General features: G+C 38.3%; 1 protein-coding gene and 1 pseudogene across 1 annotated transcript; both read right to left on the bottom strand.

Moving 5' to 3' along the window:
• Positions 1-4704: 4704 nt before the first annotated feature.
• On the bottom strand, positions 4705-15718 carry LOC139191875 (protein FAR1-RELATED SEQUENCE 3-like; annotated as a pseudogene).
• Positions 15719-19460: 3742 nt separating this feature from the next.
• Positions 19461-24942, bottom strand: LOC103418537 (ethylene-responsive transcription factor WRI1-like). The gene is made up of 8 exons (XM_029095109.2): positions 24677-24942; positions 24361-24599; positions 24144-24226; positions 23976-23984; positions 23294-23382; positions 22970-23094; positions 22795-22871; positions 19461-20446 (listed from the first exon to the last, which is right to left on the bottom strand). The coding sequence occupies exons 1-8, from the start codon at positions 24710-24712 to the stop codon at positions 19800-19802; spliced, it is 1305 nt and encodes a 434-aa protein (XP_028950942.1). The 5' UTR covers positions 24713-24942; the 3' UTR covers positions 19461-19799.
• Positions 24943-25174: the final 232 nt, after the last annotated feature.

The following is a 25174-nucleotide window of genomic DNA, read 5'->3' as shown; positions in this document are numbered from 1 at the left end:
CCCATGACAGTAAGTTTGAGCGGCTAATAAAAGAAAGGCTTTTTGGCTAATAGTTTTTTAAATTCGCATAATTTCTCATTTTGATCTTTAAGATTTGAAATTAATAGAATTAGCCTATAAGTTTATCCATTATCAATCATCATTTCATGAAAAGTTTCCATTAAATAAGTCTAACATAACAAAAATGCTCTTAATTCAGTTGTTCATGTGAACATTTCGAGTCAGGATGTGTTGGTTTGGTATCAGAGATTAGAACTCATATTGGATTGGGTTAGAGGTGTGGCTATCCAAACCAAACTCAATAAATGATCGGGTTTAGTTTCGCATCCTTTTCCAATTACATCCTGCCCAATTGAGTTTACAAATTGTTAATTAAACTATCAATATCTCTTTAAACCTAAATTTAATACTTAAACTACCCTCATAAACCTAATTTAATATGAAAATTTATCTTTAGACCCATTTAGAAAACAAAAACTATAAATCACTGTTCTGCAATTCATTCAAAGTGTGCTTTTATCTAAATTGGATTTCCATTGCTCTTATCCCATTGCTGCTTCATATACAAGACCTATTCAAACTCGCTCGCACTCCCATTGCCACAGTATTAGGGCTATAGTGTCATGGGTTCTTGTGGACAATAATTGTTGTTGAGTGGCATTTCCTTGAATATATCCATTATGATTGCTCGCACAATTCCTGTTCCCTCTTACCAAGCTCTTTAACTAGTTGGTGAATCTATACATTAATCTAATAAGATGATTAGCTCATCATCAAGTTAATCGAATAGAGGTTCTAGAAGAAAAAGACCCTCTCAACAAAGAAAATGTCACAAACAAGAAGCAAAAACTGGGCGAATGAAATGACATATTTAATTGACCTTCGTCACTTCTGCTTATAGAGGTGCTCTTGTTCCAGTCATCCTTATTTGTCGACCATGGGGATTGCTTAGGCAACAGAGGAAGAATCTGAGGTCAGCAAACAGCGGTTGATGTAGGCGTTCGCAGTACACACCATGTGGCTGCTTCAAAAGATTAAACCTTAACGGGAAGCAACAATTTTAGTATTTCGAAATTAGGCTGGGGAAGGAAGGTTGAAAGTAGGGAGTAAACTTGAGCGTCAAGAAAGATAGCCTCCCCCCCCCCCCCCCGCCGGGGTCTTTACATTCAATGAAGATGTTAATTGTTATTTTTTATTCTTCTGGAAAGTGGATAGAAGCGGGTTAAGACATGCAAGAACGATTTCTCTAACCGTTGAGATCTATCCTCGATTTTAACCTTATTGACATTGTTTGGGTAGAAGAGAGAGAGCTTGATGATTTTAAGGTTGTGGGGAGTAGGAGAAGATGGTTTTACGCTTGTCCAAATTCTCAAATCCAATTCTTTATTTCAGATTCCTCAATTCGAAGGAGCCTCAGACCCTCAGTTGTCCTTAGAATTGACAATGGGTTTATTAATAAAATTTAGTTTCATTATTAATTTCACCTTGTACTTGATGATAATTATATAATAGGATAAAAAAGATAATTCACATTTAAAATTTAAGTTGCATGTAGAGAGAAGTTATATGGATTCAAATAAAATTTCCCTAAAATGAAATGTAAAAGCAACTTTTACAAGCCATTTAAGATGCTTTGGAGGATTGGCTTCCACAGGACACCATAAGTCAAATATTTCATTAAGAATTTCATCAAGGATGCTAAGACTTTCATTAAGAATTCTTAATAAAATTCTTGGCATCCATAATAATAAATATGACGAACGTCCGTAAGGTTACTAAGAATTTCATTAAGAATTCTTAATAAAATTCTTGGCATCCATAATGATAAATATGCCGAACATCCGTACGGATGCTAAGAATTTCATTAAGAATCCTTACGAACGTTTGGCATATTTATCGAGAAGCTAATATAATTGCGGAAGATGAATTGGCTTCCATAGTGATAAGTCAAATATTTTCAATCTGGTTTAGTAATTTTCCTTTTTACGGAGCTTTGAAAAGTATACATATCACGAGGCTGCATGTGTTTCCGCTGTGAAAATTTAGATTAGGATGGCTGCTGCATTACCGAACCAAGAAAAAAATGCCTCAGCAAAAGGACGAGGCCGTTCTCTTAGACCCCATGGCCCAAGAAACTGTGATCACTCACCGTTTAATCTTAATCAAACGGTGAAGAAAAAAGTACAGTAACAAAGTTAAATGATCATTTATCATTGCATTAAGATCAAGCAGCGAATGACCACAATTTCTTTAGACCATGAAATCTAAGAGAACAAGACTGGTAGTAGGACATTCTTACCATACAAATCTCAAATTTCAAACTTTGCATGCAGAAGAAGGCACGAAACAGTATCCACAAAGGGAGGCACGTCCGTCGATAATTTTGACTGACCCTATCTATATTCTTACATGTGTACAAACTATACAAATCGAGCGTCGTATGACACGAACATATATACGAGGAGGTCTTAGGCAATTGTTATAATGGGATGAGTCTAAGTTTTTGATTAGTAATAATGTACAACTTCACTAGCATTGTGCTATGTATGTACAACGGAATATCTCAGGGACCAAATGATTAATTGTGGACAAATTTAGGGACCACTTTTATTGAGTTCAAATCTCAAATATCAAATTGATGAGTTCTGCAAACCTCATAAACCATTTTGGCTAAAAAGCATAAAAAAAATGGAAAATTGATGCAATGCCATTAATGTAGTCTGGTGGCTAGTTAAAATTCGATATAATACTTCCTATTAACTTGATTTCCTCCAAGTGGTGTTTTAATTAGGAATTCTGTTATCATTTAGTAATGGTCTTTTACTATGCTATAGTGGGCTAGGAACTTGGCTTTGTAGTTATTATGGTTGCTGGCTAAGCTCTCTCAGTACTCAGAATGAGAAGTCAGAACATTAGAGACAGCAGGGGATTTGAATTTTGAAGTTTATGTAATTGTTTTTTTTTTTTTTTGTCTCTTGAAAATAAATCCCACATTGATGGGAGGATAGACCGTGCACGGGCTTATAAGTAAGTTGGACTACTCCCTATAATTGATAATTGGTTTTATGGTAGAACCTCAACTTTCTTCGTGGTATCAAAGCAAGTTGTCCTACGTGTAAAGCTAAACAGCCACACACGCTCCACGTGGTATCAAAGCAAGTTGTCCACGTGTTAGGCTTACGTGAGGGTGCATGTTGAAAATGAAGTTGCGTGTTGAAAGTGAATTACCCTTACGTCAGGGTGCATGTTGAAAATGAATTCCACATTAATGGAAAGATGGAACAATTCCACATTTAATGGGAAGATGGAACCTCAAGTTTCTTCATTGTCAAAGTCTAAGTAAACTAAAATAGCTTCGACATCATTATTTGGTAGTAAACTAAAATAGCTCCGGCATCATTATTTGGTAATGAATGATTGTGATGTTGCTTTGGTTTCGGGGTGGCCCGACCCTTTCAACGATCAAATTTTCATGGTTTTTGGTTTCGATTTGGGATTGAACTCCCATCTGTCACATTTCACTCGTAAGTGGAAAGGGTGAAGTTTGACTTATATAAAATACGAGCAGAATTCAATGTTTATGTGGAGTTCGATATCTACTTGTAGTTGATACGGTGTGTGAAATCGCTGACCTCAATTTTCAGTCTTTAGTCGTTGTTTGACCTATAAACCTCCAAAAAGATGCCGAAATTCGTGTCATGTTTTTTGACGGAAAGGCTTTCGGCGTCGACCAAAACGATCGATGGCGCACGTTCACATCTTCAAATAAATGGATGCTGAGTTTGAAACTGTTTGATTTGATGATTTAAACTAGATTTTGACATATTCGATTTGATTTGATTTTTTTTTTTTTTTTCGATTCGATTTGATTCGATTCGATTGTATTGGTTGATCGGCAACAAAAAGAGACAAAAATCTTTTTGCCATAAAGCAAGTGATGAGGCTTAATCTAATATTTCTTGTAATGCTGACTCACATATCACTAACAATCTCTCACATATTTTTTTTATTTTTAACAAACGATATTCTACACTAGCAAGGAGAAGATCGGCTTAACCTCACAATGAGCTAGTTATAATGTGATTCAAACTCAAATTTGACGATAATCGAACTTAAAACCTCTCACTTACAAGTGAAGAGGAATACCAAGTAGCTTAGATATTGAATTTTATACAACAATAAAATGAGTTGCCCAATCAATGAATTAGAGACTAAATTATAGAATTAGTGCCTCACTTTTAACATTAGTTTAGATTTTTCTCCCTAAATTAAAAATTCGTTAATTAAAGTTCTTAAATTTCACCAAATGTGGAGAATTCTTATTATAATAATAATAATAAAAAAAAGATTTCAACAGAAAATCTAACAGACAGACTCATGTTGTACTCTAGATAAAAATCAGGAATCTAAGGGCTCGTTTGGATGTGCTTTTAAAATAATTGAAAGCGCTTTTAAAGAAAATGTTTTTGAGTTCCAAAAGCACTTCTTGAAGTGTTTTCTGCAAGAAGCACCAGTTATGTGCTTCTTCCAGGAAGCACTTTAAGTGCTTCTTCAAAATTTACTTGCATTTTTACTAAAAATTGGTTCCAAAAACATTTTCACCAAAAGCACTTTCAATCATTTTAAAAGCACATCCAAACGAACTCTAAATTAACGAATTTTCAGTTTAGGGACAAAATCTAAACTAGTTTAAACTCTAGAGACTAATTCTATAATTTGCTCTTATAAAACTGAACCACCAGTCTGAAGCTTGAGATACAAAATATACGCCGTGGCTCAATTGCATCTGGACAGTCACAACTAACAATGTACATATAAATACACCCAAAACATGGTTACATGGAAACAATCTATATACCCCCTACCTAAAACTAAACAAGATGTAGGCCTATGAATAAAATATCTAACTACAACTAAACCAAATTTCTTCATCGAACGTCATCGCTCCTCAATCTCTGGTGCCACCTTTCATACAATGAAAACTTTGATACGGTTATTGGTTTCGAAGCTTTGGCGAAGGCGACTTCAAAGCAGATGAAATAACTCTCGATTATATACTTTGCATCTGAATGAACCTCTCTGTTTTCAACACAGAATCATGATATGGTCACCAATTATAACACTTGAACCAAAAAGGAACAAATCCATTTCTCCCAAAAATTACTTCATACAGAATCAGTACAATAAGTACAAAACATTATGTAAATGCTAAGTTGCTAAAGTTGCTAAAGTATCCTAGTGTGGTTTTGAAGATATCAAGATGGTCTGAAAGGTACAAAAATGCTGAGGAGCTGCAGTAGCATGAAGACACTCAGGTTAGACTCGTTGAGGGGTGAGCACTCATAGAGGCTCCTAGGTACTAATAATGACGGCAACCAACCTAGCTAGCGATGATACTCCAGACTAAGCCTAGGTAGGTTGTAAGACCAAACCACCATCCTTGATTCTCACATTATTGGGTTGTGAATCAGAATTAAGTTGTGGGGAAGTTGGATTCTCAGATAAAGTTCTTGCTGGTTTAGCCTTCCCAGTTAACCGCCCAAAAGGGCAAGTGAACCACAACAATCAAGGTCTCGACACTGAGAGTTGACCACATCCTTTATTTTACTTTAATTTTTTATTTTTTGAACTTCAAGCTTCAACAGAAATCTTTACCCTTCAAACTTCAGAAAATTTCAGCATCAAAGAAAGAGATGGAAGCTTGAGAGCAGATAATAGTTTATACAGCTGTTAGATGTCATAGCAGAATACTCCACCTTCTTAGTTCCGAGAGAGTGCAAATACGAGAGATGGGATTGGAATCCCTGTGTTACTAGGGAGCTATAGACAGTTTGATTTTGAATTCCTTGATCTTGAAGGACAAACCGAAAGCTTTCCCATAACTGTAGGATTACATCAAGGCTCATCCTTAAGTTCTTACCTTTTTGCGTTGGTAATGGATGAGTTAACAGGACATATTCAAGATGATATTCCTTGGTGTATGCTTTTCGCAGACGATATAGTGTTGATAGATGAAACTCAGGAAGGGGTAAATGCAAAGCTTAACCTTTGGAGAGAAGTGTTGGAATCTAAAGGTCTTCGCCTAAGCCGATCAAAGACAGAATATATGGAGTGCAAGTTCAGTGCAAATGGAGGCCAAAACGAGTTAGGGGTGAGGATCGGAGATCAAGAAATACCAAAGAGCGACCGTTTTCGTTACCTAGGATCTATCTTGCAAAAGAACGGAGAATTAGATGGAGATCTCAACCACAGAATACAAGCTGGATGGATGAAGTGGAAGAGTGCATCCGGCGTGTTGTGTGACCGCCGTATGCCACTGAAGCTCAAGGGAAAATTTTATAGGACGGCAATAAGGCCGGCGATGCTGTATGGCACAGAATGTTGGGCGGTGAAACATCAACACGTACACAAAATGGGTGTAGCGGAGATGAGGATGCTTCGTTGGATGTGTGGGCACACGAGAAAGGATAAGATTAGGAATGAGGATATCCGGGGTAAAGTAGGAGTAGCCGAAATTGAAGGAAAGATGAGAGAAAATCGGTTACGGTGGTTTGGACATGTGCAAAGAAGGCCTACTGACGCTCCGATTAGAAGATGCGACTATGGGACACAGGTTCAGGGCCGAAGGGGTAGAGGAAGACCTAGGAAAACTTTGGAAGAGACTCTAAGAAAAGACTTAGAGTACTTGGATCTAACGAAGGACATGACTCAGGATCGAGCACAATGGCGTTCTAAGATTCATATAGCTGATCCCACTCAGTGACTTGGATTTTCCAAGTCTCCAACCGAGAAGTTTTCCTCACTCGGGAAATTAAGGGAACACTACCCCAACCTACATGCTCCACTCAGAAAGCTTCAACATACAAGCTTCAACAAAAGAAAATTCAAAGAACTTAGCGAAGAAGGTTTTGGTGTATTTAACACAATACGTTGAAATGAAGGAAAGCTTATTTATTGATATCCCCGATAAGCTACAAATATGTACATATACATGAGTCAAAATAAATACACAAGAGGGAGCCTTCACAAAGGTTGCTTAGGAGAAGTCTCAGCAGTCGGTACAGCCCCAGAAAGAGAAGGCACCGGAGGGGGATCATTTGGAGCCTCAGTACTGGACAGAACCCTAGAAGGAGGAGGCATCAGAGGTTGATCATTCGGAGCTTCATTACGCGGTACAGCCCCAGAAGACGAAGGCAATAAATGCCTTTGGAACAAACCCACAAATCTCTGATGATCAAGTAAAACCTGACCATCAGTTTCCTTCATCTGGTCAAGCTTCCTCTTCATGTTTGTAGCATAGTCATGTGCGAGCCGGTGCAACTGTTTATTCTCATGCTTGAGCCCTCTAATCTCCTGTTTGAGACTCATCACTTCAGCCGCCAATGATTCAACTTGGCGGGTTCGAGCAAATAGGCGTTGGGCCATATTAGACACAGAACCTGCACACTGAACACTGAGAGCCAGCGAATCCTTAACAGCTAACTCATCAGACCGTTTGGAAAGTAGTCTGTTATCTTTGGGAGTGAGAAGGTTCCTGGCCACCACCGCAGCGGTCATATAATTCTTCATCACGGAATCCCCAACGGTAAGAGGACCAGTAGGGGAGACGAAGGATGGGCGCCATATGTTGTCTGGAGAAGGCGGGGCTGCCTCTTCAACAAGGTTCAAGTCAAAACGACGGTCGGAGGGGCCAGACATTTTCAAAAGTGTTGAAGAGAGAAGAGGTCGGACAAATCAAGATCTTAGAAGTGCAAGAATGAAGCTTCTACTGGTGGAGATTCAAGTGTGCTTTGGAACTTAATGCCAGCCCCTATAAAAATCTGCACTCGACGGAGCTTCAGAAATCGAAGAGGCGCCTGCTCAGAAATCAAAGAGGCGTTTGCTTTCTCAAAAGCTGGGCTGCTTAGAGATCACGAGGGTTGATCTCAGAAATCGAAGAGGCGTTTGCTTTCTCAAAAGTTGGGCTGCTCAAAGACCACGAAGGCCGATCTCAGAAATCGAAGAGGCGCTCGCTTTCTCAAAAGCTGGGCTCCCCAGAGACCACGAGGGCCGATCTCAGAAATCGAAGAGGCACCTACTTTTCCAGCCTTGTCAGCACCTGTCACACGCACACTCAGCTTTGCGGAAATTATGGGCATTCTGTCGAAGACTTCTGGGGAAGTAGAAAACACATTAATCTTACTGTTCAATCACCCACTTCCCACACGCAACAATAGCTCATAGGTACCACAGATAACTTTGCCAAAGTTCTCTGCCAAAGTTGAGCACGTGAAGCTTGCAGCTCCCACTACATCGCTCTGACCAAGAAGGGTAAAAGAATAACAAAGAAACAGCACTAACAAAGTTTAGACCCATAAATTTTGAAAGTCTAGCTACCATATTATTACCCACAAGGGTAAAGGAACAGTACCACTGCTGGATAATTGGAAAGTCCCTGTGTGTCAACCTCTATGCTTCGTGGCAAGGTAGACTAGCAAACATGCCCAACCTTTACTCACATTCGAGAAAACACTCCCAATAAAATTGCTTGCTCCAAAATCGAAGAGGCACCGTCCTACGAATCTCGAGAGCCAGACTCCCAACATGACTACTTTCTTAAAAATCGAAGAGAGGGTAAAGGAACAGTACCATTGCTGGATAATTGGAAAGTCCCTGTGTGTCAACCTCTGTGCTTCGTGGCAAGGTAGACTAGCAAACATGCCCAACCTTTACTCACATTCGAGAAAACACTCCCAACAAGATTGCTTGCTCCAAAATCGAAGAGGCACCGCCCTCCGAATCTCGAGAGCCAGACTCCCAACATGATTACTTTCTCAAAAATCGAAGAGACACTGCTCCCTGAATCTTCGAGAGCCAGACCCCCAGCATGATTGTTTTCTCAAAAATCGATGAGGCATCGTTCTCCAAATCAATCGAAGAGGCGCTCGCTTTCTCAAAAGCTGGGCTGCTCAGAGACCATGAGGGCCGATCTCAGAAATCGAAGAGGCACCTACTATTCTAGCCTTGTCAGCACCTGTCACACGCACACTCAGCTTTGCAGAAATTATGGGCATTCTGTCGAAGACTTCTGGTGAAGTAGAAAGCACATGAATCTTACTGTTCAATCACCCACTTCCCACACGCAACAATAGCTCATGGGTACCACAGATAACTTTGCCAAAGTTCTCTGCCAAAGTTGAGCACGTGAAGCTTGCAGCTCCCACTACATCGCTCTGACCAAGAAAGGTAAAAGAATAGCAAAGAAACAGCACTAACAAAGTTTAGACACATAAACTTTGAAGGTCTAGCTACCATATTATTCCCACAAGGGTAAAGGAACAGTACTATTGCTGGATAATTGGAAAGTTCCTGTGTGTCAACCTCTGTGCTTCGTGGCAAGGTAGACTAGCAAACATGCCCAACCTTTACTCACATTCGAAAAAACACTCCCAACAAGATTGCTTGCTCCAAAATCGAAGAGGCACCGTCCTCCGAATCTCGAGAGCCAGACTCTCAACATGACTACTTTCTCAAAAGCGAAGAGAGGGTAAAGGAACAGTACCATTGCTAGATAATTGGAAAGTCCCTGTGTGTCAACCTTTGTGCTTCGGGGCAAGGTAGACTAGCAAACATGCCCAACCTTTACTCACATTCGAGACAACACTCCCAACAGGATTGCTTGCTCCAAAATCGAAGAGGCACCGCCCTCCGAATCTCGAGAGCCAGACTCCCAACATGATTACTTCCTTAAAAATCGAAGAGACAGACCCCCAGCATGATTGCTTTCTCAAAAATCGAAGAGGCATCGTTCTCCGAATCTCGAGAGCCAGATACCACAGACCACTTTTTCAAAGTGCTCTGACAGAGTTAAAACATGTGAAACTGGCAGCTCCCACTACCGTGCTATGACCAAGCAGGGTAAATGAATAGCATTACTACTTATTGTTAGGGAGACTCCTATATATGTCGACCTCCATCCCCAACGGACAGGCAGACCTGCAAAAATGCTCAACACTTCATCATATCTGAGAGGGCACTCCCAACGAAGCCTTTTGAAATATTCAGCTTTCTTTCCCCCCGATAATACCTCTGCAAACAAGCTATACTAGAGCAAGAATATCTCATATCATCAGGGTTAAAAGCAAGAGTATCCCATATCATGCTTTTTCCCTGTCTTTTCCTTTGGCCTTGTTTTTACCTGCAAGACAAGGAGAAAGAGAGCAATCAGTCAGCACTTGGAATCAAGCTTCCAGCCAGGAACTGACTGCCTGAAACCCCTTACCTGATTACTTACCTGACATTGCTCTCGGGTACTCATCTTCAACATCTTATGTTTCCAGGGAAGATTCCGCATCTGCTTGAGGAACAGATAGGGCAAGTGCGAAGGATACAAGGAAGCATGTGGAGACAAGCGTAACAGCACACGTGCCGATACATCCATTACTCTGTCAAAAGCAAAAGTATCCCATATCAGCAGGGTGGAACGTACTCTAGATTTGATGGACTTGTTTTGACCCTCAAATTCTTCAGTCGGCCTTATACTCTGGAGGAAACCAGAAAACCCTCCAGCTCAGTTCAAGAATAAGCCTGTGGAAAGTTACTTCTTCAAAAGCAAAAGTATCTCATATCATCTCTTCTCATTTTTCTTCTCTTTATCCTTCATGCTGCTGCAAGATGGGGAGAAGGTGAACAATCAGTCGGAGCTCTGATTGCTTACCTTGTCTGTCACCTCTTTCAGCAGACCCCCTAGCTCGGCGACTTGGGGGACTCCTACTACATGGTTTGTATCGCGCTTGACCAAGCCTGAAACTACAAGTAAGCTTCAAGTGAAATTGATACATTACCTTGTGCATCTCCACCAGTTAAAGATACCACCCCTGGATGGAGGAAGAGTACTTCCAGAGAAGATGCCACATCTACCTATGAGACAGATAAGGCAAGTCAAGACGACACCACACTCCGATACTTAGAAGTTTCGTGATTACGAGATCATTCTCCCACAATATTTCCTAATGTCATTTGTACTAAATCATTCACTTGTACTCACTAAAGGAGAGCTTGAACCTATGTACTTGTGTAAACCCTTCACAATTAATGAGAACTCTTCTATTCCGTGGACGTAGCCAATCTGGGTGAACCACATACATCTTATGTTTGCTTTCCTATCTCTATCCATTTATATACTTATCCACACTAATGACCGGAGCAATCTAGCGAAGATCACAAAAAGCGACCGTTTTCGCTACCTAGGATCTATCTTGCAAGAGAACGGAGAATTAGATGGAGATCTCAACCATAGAATACGAGCTGGATGGATGAAGTGTAAGAGTGCATCCGGCGTGTTGTGTGACCGTCGTAGGCCACTGAAGCTCAAGGGAAAATTTTATAGGACGGCAATAAGGCCAGCGATGTTGTATGGCACAGAATGTTGGGCGGTGAAGCATCAACACGTACACAAAATGGGTGTAGCGGAGATGAGGATGCTTTGTGGGATGTGTGGGCACACGAGAAAGGATAAGATTGGGAATGAGGATATCCGAGGTAAAGTAGGAGTAGCCGAAATTGTAGGAAAGATGAGAGAAAATCGGCTCTGGTGATTTGGACATGTGCAAAGAAGGCCGACTGACGCTCCGGTTCGAAGATGTGACTACGGGACAGAGGTTCAGGGCCGAAGGGGTAGAGGAAGACCTAGGAAAACTTTGGAAGAGACTCTAAGAAAAGACTTAGAGTACTTGGATCTAACGGAGGACATGACACAAAACCGAGCGCAATGGCGTTCTAGGATTCATATAGCCGACCCCACTTAGTGGGAAAAGGCTTTGTTGTTGTTGTTGTTGTTGTTGTTGATCTTTGGGCATTCACAAAAGAACCTATGTATAAAATACTGGGGAACTTTTTTAAAGTTTTGTAGAGTTTTGTAGAGTATTGTGTCGTCTATTTACTTCTGCAGTTCATGCATGACCAATGGAGATTTATCTAATGCGATTATCACAAGTTGTTTGTTGCAAGGTTTTGGGTGAACCAAGAACCTATTTGACATTGTGGATTTGCACAGGCCAGGCAAGGTTGGAAAGAAACATTGTAATGTTTAGGTTTCGGTTGTAAGGTTAACTTATATTGTGTGCTTCTCCTATTTGAAAGGTTTAGGTATATAGATACAAAAAAGGATTAAATGTCAAATTTTCTAGATATTTTGGTATTACGGATGTAAGAAATAGATATAAAAAGTACTCTCCAATCAACATGTAACAATATAGCAGAAAGGGAAAGGGACAGAACAACACTTCAAGAGAAATGGAAACTACAATGCATCGAAATAATTCATTCAATAATTTCATATTCTAAGACCAAAGTGGTACAGCAAACAGTATGCTTACATTTGTCATAGCTGCTCACGGATGTAAGCCACTGATCTCAAAATGGAGCCTAGTGTATCTTTGGAAACTTGAAACTTGACCTCCGTTTCTCCAGAAGTTGTCTTTGTATCTTAAAACTGAGAAACCACAATAATGTCCATTGAACACTTGGGCTGACAAATTTAAGGAAAACAGAATAATTTCGTATAAAATTGGATTACTTACCAATATCATAAATGTTGACCATATACGGCCCGTTTGGTGGACATATCAGCTTTTGACCCAAAAAAAATGACCCTTTCAGCTTCAGCAAAGCTCAGCCATCAAATCCCTGATGACTGTTGTCGCCTCCTGCTGCTTCCAGCCAAAAAATAGCTTAGCATTTCCTACCTTGACACCCTATTGGCATATCTTTTTACACCCAAAAGTCTGTCTTTCCCAAACCTTTTACCGACAGGAAATCCTTATTCTGGAAGCCGAAAATCTTACCTACAATACAGCACAATTCCTACAACTTAACTTTGTTGAACTAAACCCACAAATTATTTTGCAGGATACTCACTATTATACTTTCCCACCATAAACCTTATATTGGCCGCTTAATCCAGAAATCTTTAGTTCTATACCACATTCAACAACCTATACTGACAGCAGATAGCCCAATTCTCTGGAAATCAGAGCCGTCTTACATTTGACAACTGTGTCACATGCCTAACTGTGATCAATCCAATTGTAAAACTAGGGAGAAAGCCTAGAAATTTAATTGTCATTACCTTAACACACAGATAAAACTGTTAAAAGATCTCAGCAAACTGAACTTCCTCAGAAAATTTGATGGGAGAGGGGCTGAAACTATGAGTTTTCATACCTTCAAAATTGATGACAGCAACTCTGTTGGCTGGTGCAGAGAGCTGCTGACTGATATAGGCCATCGATCTTAACATAGGCTCTAGTGTAACCCTTGTTAGCCTAAATTGTACCTCTTTCTCCCCTGCAGGATTCTTCCCATAATCTTGTAGCTACAGTTGAAGTAAAAGAAATTAGAACAACAAGCCAAGTAGGGTACATGACAAGGAACTAGCAACACAAATAGGCTACGTCAGTGACCAAATTCAGCAAGCATAAGTTATTTGAAAATACAGCGAAAAGAATAATTACATGGGTTCAACGCAAATCGCATGAATATTTAAATGGTTCTCACAAGATGATAAATCACTTCCGCACTAAAGTAGCATTTGGTTAAGGAAAAAGTTATCACCTAAAATGACTTATGATGAGGGGCAATGTATTAGTGGTTAGATTTGACATAACTATTGAATTAAATAAGTGACATAATCTAGCCCTTTAGTGCATTGTCCCTCAACTTAAAATCCCTTAGGTGAGCACTTCTAACGATTAAGGTATCATGAGAATGAAAATTGTTACTCTTCTTGAGTGAAATTGAAGAAACATTATTCACATATACAGAAGGGATATGCATACATTCAAGTTGATAACAGCCACTTTCCCAGCTGATGTTGAATTCTTATTTTCTATGACCCATGTCATGGAGTTGAAACAAGTAACAACCACCTACATCAATTTTAGAAATTCGAATGGGTCAAAATCCTATATCTTCAGAGAACATATTCCAAAATAAGACTCCAGACCTCCGGTATAAAGGAAACACATACAACAACAACAACAACAAAGCCTTTTCCCACTAAGTGGGGTCGGCTATAAAGGAAACACATAGCCAGAGAAAAATGTATGAATGAAAACCATCTAAATAACAATAAAACCTCCTAGATTAAAACCGTGCTATCAGGATTACCACCATCAGGGTGAATGGAGATGGGAGTCATGCTGGGCTGATTCAAATCAGCAACAGGAAGTCCTCCATCATTAAGATTAAAGCGATATGGTTCTTGCCAAGGCCACAACGAGGGGGCCATTTCACCAGTTGGCAATTGGGTTGTCTGTCTTCCTGTATATTTCCACTACCCTAAGAGCTAGGAGGCGTGACTTTAGCAACATTTTTCTTTACGACAGCAATCTTTTTCCCACCCTCTCGTAGAGCACTCATTGCTGCATTGTAAGTCTCTACAGCAACTGCCCCTTCCTCTGCATACTTAATGGCTTCCTGACATAAATTGTTAAAGCGCATGGTCAATGTCTCAATACCTTGCAGATCTAAACCCTCTTCTTCTTCTAGTCCAACACAGGATTTAGCATTTCTTGTCCATCGCTTCAATATGTAATGTGATGGAAGGGTAAGAACATTTGTTACTGTGAAGACAGTTAAAATAGGTCTACACAGGATGCCTGAATATTCAAACATTTGATAGCTGCAGCTTGCTTTTATTTCAGTGACATTTAATATGACTATATACGCCTTGTCATCATGTTCATATTTTGCAACCCTGTAATTACTGACTATCCCATCACCCTCAATCTTATTTGCAGTATAAACAAAAGTTTCAACCAATTCCTCTTGAAACTTTGCAAAAACTTTGTTGGTATACAAGTTAGCTGCCTGCTGTTCCATTGGTGAAGGTGTCTTCAGTACAGGAGCAGTGCACATTGTATCATAATCTGATTCTATTTTTTTTTCTAATGAATGCTCAAGAGCCCTTTCATACTGCTTAAAAAACAGAGGTATACTTGTCTGTTGATAGACATCGGAAAAAAAAAAAAAAAAAAAAAAAACTAACACCTTGGTGTGAGGAAATTGCAGCAAAGAAAGTTCCATGAAAATAGACTGGGGCCCATTGCTTTCGAGCATTATACACTGCCTGTAGCCAGTCATTTCTCAGTAGATCATACCTATCAAGAAGGGATGCCCATGATGATTCGAAATCCTCAATTGTCTCTGAAAAGTTGATGCAACTATATATCTCTCCGTAGAAGGAAAGATGAGCAAGATATGTATGAGCCAGTCTTTCTTGATCTTCTCTTAAAATATGCCACTTGCATATACAGTGCCACGTTTCTGGAAATACCTGGGCAGCTGCTACTTGTATGGCTCTGTCTTGGTCTGTAGTTATAGAGACAGGAGCCTGATCATTCATGGCAGAAAGTCACGTCCTAAAAATCCATGTAAATGAATACTCAGACTCATCTAGAAGTAATGCACAACCAAACAAGACCTTCTGACCATGATGATTTACACCAGTGAAAGGAGTAAAGGGGACTTGGTAATGATTGGGTCGATACATTGTATCAAAAATTACAGCATCACCAAAGTGGTTATAAGCTGTCCTCGATCTTGCATCAACCCAAAAGACATTGGTCATGCGGTTTTCATCATCAAGCTGTATAGCATAAAAGAAGCCAGGGTTTTCAGCCTGCATCTTCTTGAAATAGTTTAGAAGACTTTGAGCATTCCTCCCAGCCTTATACAGTTAACAGGCCCAAGATTCCTTGCTGAGTGATTTGATTCTGCAGGGGAGACGCTCCCACCTCCACGATTTGGTTCATAAGAGACAAGATTACCATCCATGGAAAAGTATGCACCAGTAGTGGCATCCAAAATCTCGGTTGTATTCTTCGTAGCACCGGGGTACAAGGTAATGGACCTTACTAGGACTTACCATAGAATGGTTGTGGTCCTCAACAAACATGTAAGTAACCAAACTTTAGGACATATCCTGATAAATTACTTCATGTTGCCCACTCCAGTCCTAGGTTTCTTCGTGTTTAATGAGAATTCTTGCAAATATATACCATGATATGATCACAACACAATTTCGAGAACAATTTGTGGTGCAGCATTGCATATCTTTCTATGAGCTTACAAGTGCAAAAATCTTTGTTAATCAATTAAAACTGAAACAAAACCGAAAATACTAGTAACGGTGTTACAGTGATTAGTGATTTCTTGTGTTTACAGAAAAAAAGATAAATTTAACAATAAAAAAAAACAAATCATTCATAGTAATTCATTACGTTTCTAGTTCAAACAAAACAGTAAGTAAAATAACATTCAGTTCATATATCATTTCAAAAACAAGGAACAAGAAACGTTTTCAATTGGATATTTCTGTGAGCGGAAAATGGGATCAAAAGCAAAGAAAGAACTGAAAAACAATTAAATAAATAAAAGCAATGTCTCACCTGGTTTCTTCGAGGCTCAATTTTGGGATTGGAAATTGAAGTGCCATTCTTGCTTCAATTTCCACAGAGTGTTGGAAATTAGGGTTCGTTAATTTGGGGCTAAATAACTGTAAGAGTATAAGAGCGTAGAGCTCCAACTGTTTGTGTTAAAGGAGTGAGCCGAGTGATAAGCCCCAAACCAAAAACCCAGAAAAGAAAGAGGGTGTCGTCGTCCTCCTGTTTTTTTTTTTTTTTTTCTTTTTCGGTTTTGACATTTTCGCTCTCCAAATGTTTTTTTTTTTACCGTTTGGTAATTATTATTAGTACACTGCAGAGCCGAACACATGTCATTATACAATTACAGAAACACTGAAATTTTTCTTTAGTGCACGTGCATTATTACCAACAATTTATCCACTTGACAAAGTATTATTAACTTGAAATATTACGTGACAGTGAATTTATTCTTTGTAAATTACTCTTCAAACTAAGAACTTCCTTGACAAAAAAAAAAACGATAGAACTGTTCATTGTAACTAGTTTATCTTTGCAATTTTAATAATGTTCTAAGAGCATTTCCAATGGTGTAGGCAATTGAGTATTGAAATCCATTTTGATAAGTCATGTAAGTAAAAACTTGCTTCAATGGTATAGACAATTGAGTTTGTAAATTTTTTTCTACTCCCTTAAAGTAGGCAATGTTGCCTACAATACGATGAGCAAGCAAATTAGGCCCCACATCATTTTTATAGTAAAATATTTTATGTGGAGGACAAACTTTTTTTGTCAGACAATTGAGTAGGTAACAATCACGTTAGCTTTTATAGTAAAAACTTTAATTGCCTATACCATTAGAGATGCTCTAAGCTCATTAAAGGAAATATATCCTCTCTGTATCTCTTCCACCAAATCCCACAGATCAAGTGATTTGGGCTTTTGAAATTGGGAACTTTAACGAAAAGCTCCCGGTACTGTTTACTTTAACGAAAAACCACATTTTAACACTAAAAAGTCAATCCTGGTACTATTCATTTTACCCTTTATTTTATCCTTATCGTTAAAACTCAAAGTTTTCAAGCCCTTTTCATTAGTTTTCCTTTTGAAATTTGATTCAACGGTTAAAATTATTGTAACTTTTAAAATGAGTCTTTCTTTTTAGCCATTTTATCAAATTTCAAGGGCCCGGATCACTTGATCCGTGAGTTTTGGTGGAAGAGATTCAGAGAGGATCTCTTTCCCCCATTAAAATTGGAGAGAAATATGAAGTGGCAATATGTGCATGGATTGGACACTTTTGACATTTTAAGTAAATTGGCTATGTTACCGCTCATGTTAACATTTTAGATTCGTAGATAACCTTAAAATCCCAATTTATAAGCCTCAAAACTTGTATAGCATATTTGTAACAATGTACGTAGGATGATGGGTGCATTGATAAGAGAAGAGAGAGTTCCTTCTATAAGTTAACAACTCCTCTCATTCATTTTCCTTGTGCTTGCAATTTACCTCTTTATCATTGATCACGTGAAGTTCTTCAAGTGTTGAGTCTCTAAAAGTATCATCTAGCAACAGATAATGGAGTGTTGATTTAAATGTGTGAGCAATATCTATCACTAAGATCAACGGTTTTTGGGTGGCGCATGAAGTGTTTTTATCGCTTTTCTCTTAACGAAAAAACTGAATAATTTTTACATTAGGGTTAGGAAAGAAAAATCTAAATAATTTTTGCATTTGGCTTAGATCCCTTGCATCACCTTGTTAGGCTTGACGTCATGGGCTTTGTCTAGGCGCTAAGCTCAATCACTTGTCCATTTTTAGCTTGTGACTTGGCCCCTTTTAATTAAATAAAGTCAAGGCCTATTTAATCAAAATCATGTTCAATATGTTCAAATAATTAATTAATATAATTAACAATTAATTATATCTTATCATCGTCTATATAATGCTACTACAACTTATCATAGATGTGTGACCTCTTAGGTTAATTTAACTTGACAAACCATGAAAGACACCTAACATCATGTCCTAGCTACTCAAATTAGTAGAAGTAATATTGGAACTAATCAAGATACTCTTATTGCACATTCATGTATCTTCATACTCATACATATGAAGTATCACATTAAGTCCATATATGTAAGACTATAAGCATAAGACATCTATAATGCCTCAAGTCTGAGAACTATTTGCATTCTACCACTTGAGGCTTTGTAACTTTTGACATGTGAGAATTCATAAGTTTAAGCTTCTTGGACAATCAGTGTTAAGTAAACTTGTTCAATAGACAAGCACATGTATCTTTACCACGTGACCAACGTGCGTAACACAAGACCATGCTAACCTTAATGCGACATACAACGGTTTTTTTGGGTAATCAATGTCTAGTTGACTTTCCAAACGGCACATGAAGTGTTTTTTTCTCTTAACGAAAAAACTGAATAATTTTTACATTAGGGTTAGGAAAGAAAAATCTAAATAATTTTTGCATTTGGCTTTAGATCCCTTGCATCACCTTGTTAGGCTTGACGTCATGGGCTTTGTCCAGGCGCTAAGCTCAATCATTTGTCCATTTTTAGCTTGTGACTTGGTCCTTTTAATTAAATAAGGTCAAGGGCCTTTTTGATCAAAATCATGTTCAACATGTTCAAATAATTAATTAATATAATTAACAATGAATTATATCTTCGTCTATATAATGTTACTATAACTTATCATAGATGTGTGACCTCTTAGGTTCTAAGTTAAGTCGACAGCTAAATTAATAATGAATTAATTTAACTCTGCAAACCATGAATGACACTTAACATTATGTCCTAGATACTCAAATTAGTAGAAGTAATACTGGAACTAATCAAGATACTCTTATTGCACATTCATGTATCTTCATACTCATACATATGAAATATCACATTAAGTCCATATCTATAAAACTATAAGCATAAGACATTTATGATGCCTCAAGTCTGAGAACTATTTGCATTCTACCACTCGAGGCTTTGTAACTTTTGACATGTGAGAATTCATAAGTTTAAGCTTCTTGGGTAGTCAGTGTTAAGTAAACTTGTTCAATAGACAATCACATGTATGTTTACCACGTGACCAACGTGCGTAACACAAGACCATGCTAACCTTAATGCGACATACAACGGTTTTTTTGGGTAATCAATGTCTAGTTGACTTTCCAAACGGCTGCAAGTAAAATTTCTTTCTTTCACCCAAAACCAAAGATACAAAAAAGCCAAAACCATTCTCTTGTTTTATAATTTTTGTTGGTCTATAATCTTCGCTGTCCACCCACCAACATGGAATCACAACAAACTGAGACCAACCCCAACAATCCCCCAACCCTCCCACATTGACTAACACCCTTCAACGTTCAAACACAAGGAGTTAAAAAGAAAGAGAGGTAGTTGTTGATGATGAAGAAAAAGTAGACCCATTGTCCTCCAAGTTTCTTGGGACGTCTACACCCACCTGATCCACCCCACACCCCGCAGATTCCATCAAGCCACCTAAACTGCCATCACCAGCTGCACCAAATATCAGGTCAAAATTCTCTTCGAACCCCAAGTCCTCGAACGAGTCCGGCAAGTCCAACGACTTGTTGTCAAGAGGGATGTCATCAGGAACCGCAAGCTGCTGAGTCATCATTTCGGTGTCCAAAAAGTTCCAACTAAAATGGTGCTCCTTCGCATGACCAGGATCCATTACTTGCTCCATTGTACTGCTTTCGATGCAATGCAGCAGATGAGGGCAATGAAGTTGCGGCGAGATCGTTCGTTCTTGTTGTTCTTGTTGCTGCTGCTGCTGCGGTTGCAATTGGTTCACTTTGCGTTCGACGACTTCTTCTTGTTTGGGTGGTCCAATGTTCGAGCGCTTGGAAGGCGGTTGACCCTCTGATTCCTGACGATCCAGAGGGTGGATTTTCTTCTTGACTCTGTCAATGTAGTTGCTGATATCAAAATTGGTCACTGCATTTGTTCCTCTGTACTCTATTGCCGCCACATCATATGCAGCTGCTGCCTCCTCTTGTGTATCTTCAAAAACCAAACAGCTAACGATCAATAAACGACTAATAAAAATATTTGGATTATTCCCGTGAACTACATTGTCGACTGCAATTCGAATAGAGGCGAGACTCAGAATTCCATAAATTTGTGGAACATACCCATCTCTATTAGTGATGTGGTATACAATGCAATACGCAAGTAGCGTTATAATTTTTTATCGACAGTATTTTAAGTAAAATTACATAAAAGTGAAAATTCATCCGTACAATTGCAACATGCGGTTAATCAATCAGAATTTTAATGACCCACAACGCCTACTTTTTTAGGCATTAAAAAGCAAAAAAGAAGGTAGGAATTAGGTGAAAGCAACTAGGACCCTTTTCACATGTTCGTTTCTCAAATTCCCTCTCCTTTATTTATTTATTTTATTAATACGAAAATACAATTCCACATTTTAATCTCCATCCTAGTTAAATTTTGATAAACCAAGTATTAATCATTCACGTGCGTGTGAACAACTGCCAACCGTCGGTGGACATAACCACAAAACGATAGAAACATCCATCAACGGTTGAAAATCGCCCACATGCAGATGAAAAGGACACTAGGTTTCTACTTGTTTCTAGTTTTCTTTCTCTCTAAGAAATAAAGATGGGAAATCGGAAGCAGACGCACACAACACGGCCAGGATTTGGCCGGTCAGGATCTGGCAGGAAAGCAACCCAGGGCCAGGATGACTTGGCACACCAAGAGAGAGCCACAAGCCGGGCAATAAGACACGCGAGCACCCATACCCGTCGCTTTTTAAAAGGTTTTTTGGGGTAAGGGATCTCTCTCCTCTCCTGATTTCTTCCACTAAATTCATCAAATTAAAAGATCTGCACCTTTGAAATTTGATCCAACGATAAAAAACATAAGTCATTTTAAAAATAATAATAACTTTAATTGTTAGATTAAAATTTAAGAACCCGAATCTCCTAATTTAATGAATTTAATTAAATAAATCCGATGATGATCTATTTCCATTTTTTGGATCAAACCAAAAATAAAATATGAAAAGAAATACTAATAAATAAATAAATAAAAGTCTAAAATCTGATCCTGTCTTTTGAAGAAAAGAAGAATGACAGCCGACTTTTATTTATTTATTTTTCTCTCCCATAAAAGAAAGTCACGTGCCCCCACTGCTGGCAATTAAAACTCACACTCTCTTTGCTGCTTTAAACCCAGATAAAGTCAAATGCTTACGTGTCGCCACTTCCGCCTGTACCAGATTTTTCCAGTGCTAAACCCAAAACCCCACCAAATACTACTATTTAGGGGCAGATCGCAATTTGGCTAAAACAACATGCATTTTTGTAATTTTATTTTCCTGAATACAATGATATTTATTTAGTAATGTTAGCGAGACCATTTACCTAAAATTATATTTTGTAAACCACATATAATGCAGCGGTAAAAAAAATAATCTAATCATCAACTGCGGCTTCGTGTGGTCTCCAATATATGGCCTAAAAACATGATCTCCCTAACATTTTCCTTTACACAAATAAGTGATTGGGCTAAGCCACAAATATAATAATTTGGTTCGAATACGTATTTAGCGAAAATCAAATTTAAAATCTGTTACTTACTAACATGTATTTCTATACTTTAAATTCAAATTTTCCTCACCATAATACAGATTAAACTAGAAAACCGCACGAACAAAGGAAAGCGGCTTCATGCCCCTACTAATTTCGAAAATATAAACACAGATATAGTTGTTGGGATTTTGATAGAGAGAAAATGATTTTCATTTACTCGTACAAAATATAGTTGTTACATTTTTGATGGTCTTGTCTGGAATTTACTTGTGGGGCTTTGCTAGGAGGAGATAATTTAATTAATAATTATTTTATTATTCGTACAGAAAAGAAAACCTCATGAATTTGACATGTATATCATAATTTAATTTTTGACATGAATGCCATAATTTTGGTTAAGTTTTGGACCGGAATGAAAACCTAGAAGCCACGTATCACGTCCGTGAAAATTGACTGAGCCACAAGCTTATGAAATTGGCATATACATATATATATATATGTGTGTGTGTGTGTGACAAACAAAATGTCTAAGGCATGGAAAGTGAAAGAAATTTGAAGCTTTTAGAAAATTGAGTTTTAACAAAACATTTCTGGTATTGTTCACTTTTAACGAAAATTGGCATTTTTACCTTTCTTGGTACTATTCACTTATACATTTATTTGTCATTTTTCATTAAAATTAGAGTTTTTGAGGACTTTTCGTCAGTTTTCCTTTTGGAAAATGCATGATATGCATCTAAAATTGGAGAAAACATGATAAAAGTTGAGAGATGGGGTTAAAGTACATACTATAAGTTCCGAGGTATAAATACTTGTTTCCGAAAACTCTTCCGATTCTCGCCTCCCATCTCCCATTGTGATGATGCCTGTGAGAAACATAGATTTCAGCAAGTAAGAGCGTGATCTTGAACAATGGTAGCCACATTTTGTCCAATTTTCGGCATGCAAGTGCGAATTTACTTACCTCGCCACCCCACGGTACTTTGAAACTCCTCTCGAAAATCCATTGCTCAGCCGGCGCAATGATGCTAGGTATTCTTCCCTGGTAGCCTTTTGCATTTCTTCAATTTCCTTTGTGTATGTTTCTAGCTGCAACATAAATTTGCATTCAATCATAAATTAGTGCAGTAACGTTACGTTAACATGTAGTAGTGAGTACAATCTTTAATACTAAACTGTCACAAAAACATACAGACGAATCACGTGAGCAACAGTTTAATGTAAGTTAATGTAAAAAAAAGAGTTACATTACATGGAAACAAAAAAGACGGCGGAACAATAAATGTACCGGGAAATTGAGTATTGTAGCAGGCCCCCAATATTTAAGGGCAGCTAGATCGTACGTATGAGCAGCATCCTCTTCGCTATCATAGGCCCCTGCATGAAACACCAATTACGTTAATAAATGGGAACTTTAACGAAAAGCACCCGGTACTGTTCACTTTAACGAAAAACCATATTTTTACACTAAAAAGTCAATTCTGGTACTATTCACTTTACCCTTTATTTTGTCCTTATCATTAAAACTCAAAGTTTTCAAATCCTTTTCATTAGTTTTCCTTTAATAAATTTCTAAAAATGCCTATTTAACTTTAAATATATATTATATAAAATAATGGATACATCAAAGGCACGCAGAGAAGAAATCTTTTAGTGTGCCAGAAGCATGATCCGGTATACTAAGTGTCATAATATAATGATCGAGATTTTTTTAAGTTTTCAGCTAATGTACTTTTACACACAATGTACCTGACCGTGGTTAGTCGTGACCAGCCCATTGAAAAATCAGAGGAAGAGGAAGTTTATTACTTTAGTCAAAAACAATAACCAACGGCAGCAACCATGACCACATAATTAAGGGTTACTTAAGAGAAGAGCCTTTGATTTTTCCTTCTTAAATAAGAAAAATTAAAATAAAAAATAGAAAGATAAGCTAATTGAACATAAAATTAAGAAGGAGTCTGACTTACCCAAATAAACTAATTAAGCAGCGGCAAAAGCGGTGCAGATGAACGTTGCATTGACAGGGATTTACAGGAACAAAAACATAGTCAGAAACAGGAAAAATTAAAAATTAAAAATTAAAAAATATATTTATATTAATATTAGATTAAAAAAAAAGGAAATTAAAATACTACCTTGTCGTCCCTTCTTGTTCTGGATGTTGTTCCATGAACTCTTGTCCCACAGATGAGCTTCAAACCGGCCGGTCCATCTGTGCCTGCACTGAACCAAAATTAAAAAAGTAAGATATATAATTCATACATGCAAATGAAATTACAATTTCCCCCCAAATTTGGCATGCAATTTCAGTGCAGAAATTGTAAAATTAATGAATTAAAAAAAATGGGTGACCTGGTGACCCCTCTGTAAATGGAGCTTCTTCTGCCTCCTGATCCTGACTTTGGGGTGTTGTCTTCTGCTGCTGCTGCTTCTGCGGTTTTTCGGTTCTTTCGAACGCGTTTTGGTTTCGGTTTCTGAATCTCTGCCTGGACGTTGTGTTTCGGAATCTCCGGCCCAGCGCACGAAGACGAAGAAGAAGAAGAAGTAAGAGAAGAGCAAGAGAAACTAGAGGACCTCTTCATCCGGATATTCTGTGGACTCCAAAAAAAAATAATAAATGCATGTGAGGCTTTTATGGCGAGATAGTTGAATGGAGGAGGAGGAGTACCTGGAGAAGCATAAGACGAGGAAGGAGGAGTGGCATTTGGTAGCCAAAGCCCAAAAGTGGTTTACCAAGAAAGGGTGGGTGAGGGGAAGGGAGGAGACAGTCCACTGTAGAAGCAAAGAAGCAAAGAAGCAGGACCGATGAGGTTAACCGGGGGTCAAAGTTAGGGGTGGGTTAAATTAACTCAGAGTTAATTAAACACCCTACACTTGGCATCTGCACTCAGCCATGCTACCAATCCGAACTTTGCTCTCCAAGCTTTGAAATATCAATCTCTCTCCCTCTCACCATCGGTTGTGTATTTATGTATGTATGCGTGCATCCTTAAAACTTTTGAAAAATTGAAGGATCTGCCGTGTGTACGTCTGTTGCTTTCATGGGCTAAAATAAGCTATGGGAAGAAAAAAAAAAAGTCTTCCGCGCAATTCCGCCACAAATATAAGCCTAGGATGTACGAGGGTCCAACCACTATCCGTAGATGCACTTCACTTCTCACCAATG

This window comes from Malus domestica, chromosome 02 (assembly GCF_042453785.1).
Source record: "Malus domestica chromosome 02, GDT2T_hap1".
Lineage (NCBI taxonomy): Eukaryota > Viridiplantae > Streptophyta > Magnoliopsida > Rosales > Rosaceae > Malus > Malus domestica.
This window is presented reverse-complemented; position numbering and strand designations above follow the sequence as displayed.

Coding starts and splice junctions, on each gene's coding strand:
- LOC103418537 (XM_029095109.2), bottom strand. CDS start 24,712: ATGCCACTCCTCCTTCCTCGTCTTATGCTTCTCCAG. Junction 24,600..24,676: donor CTCGTCTTATGCTTCTCCAG/GTACTCCTCCTC, acceptor TGGAGTCCACAG/AATATCCGGATGAAGAGGTC. Junction 23,095..23,293: donor CTACAATACTCAATTTCCCG/GTACATTTATTG, acceptor TTTATGTTGCAG/CTAGAAACATACACAAAGGA.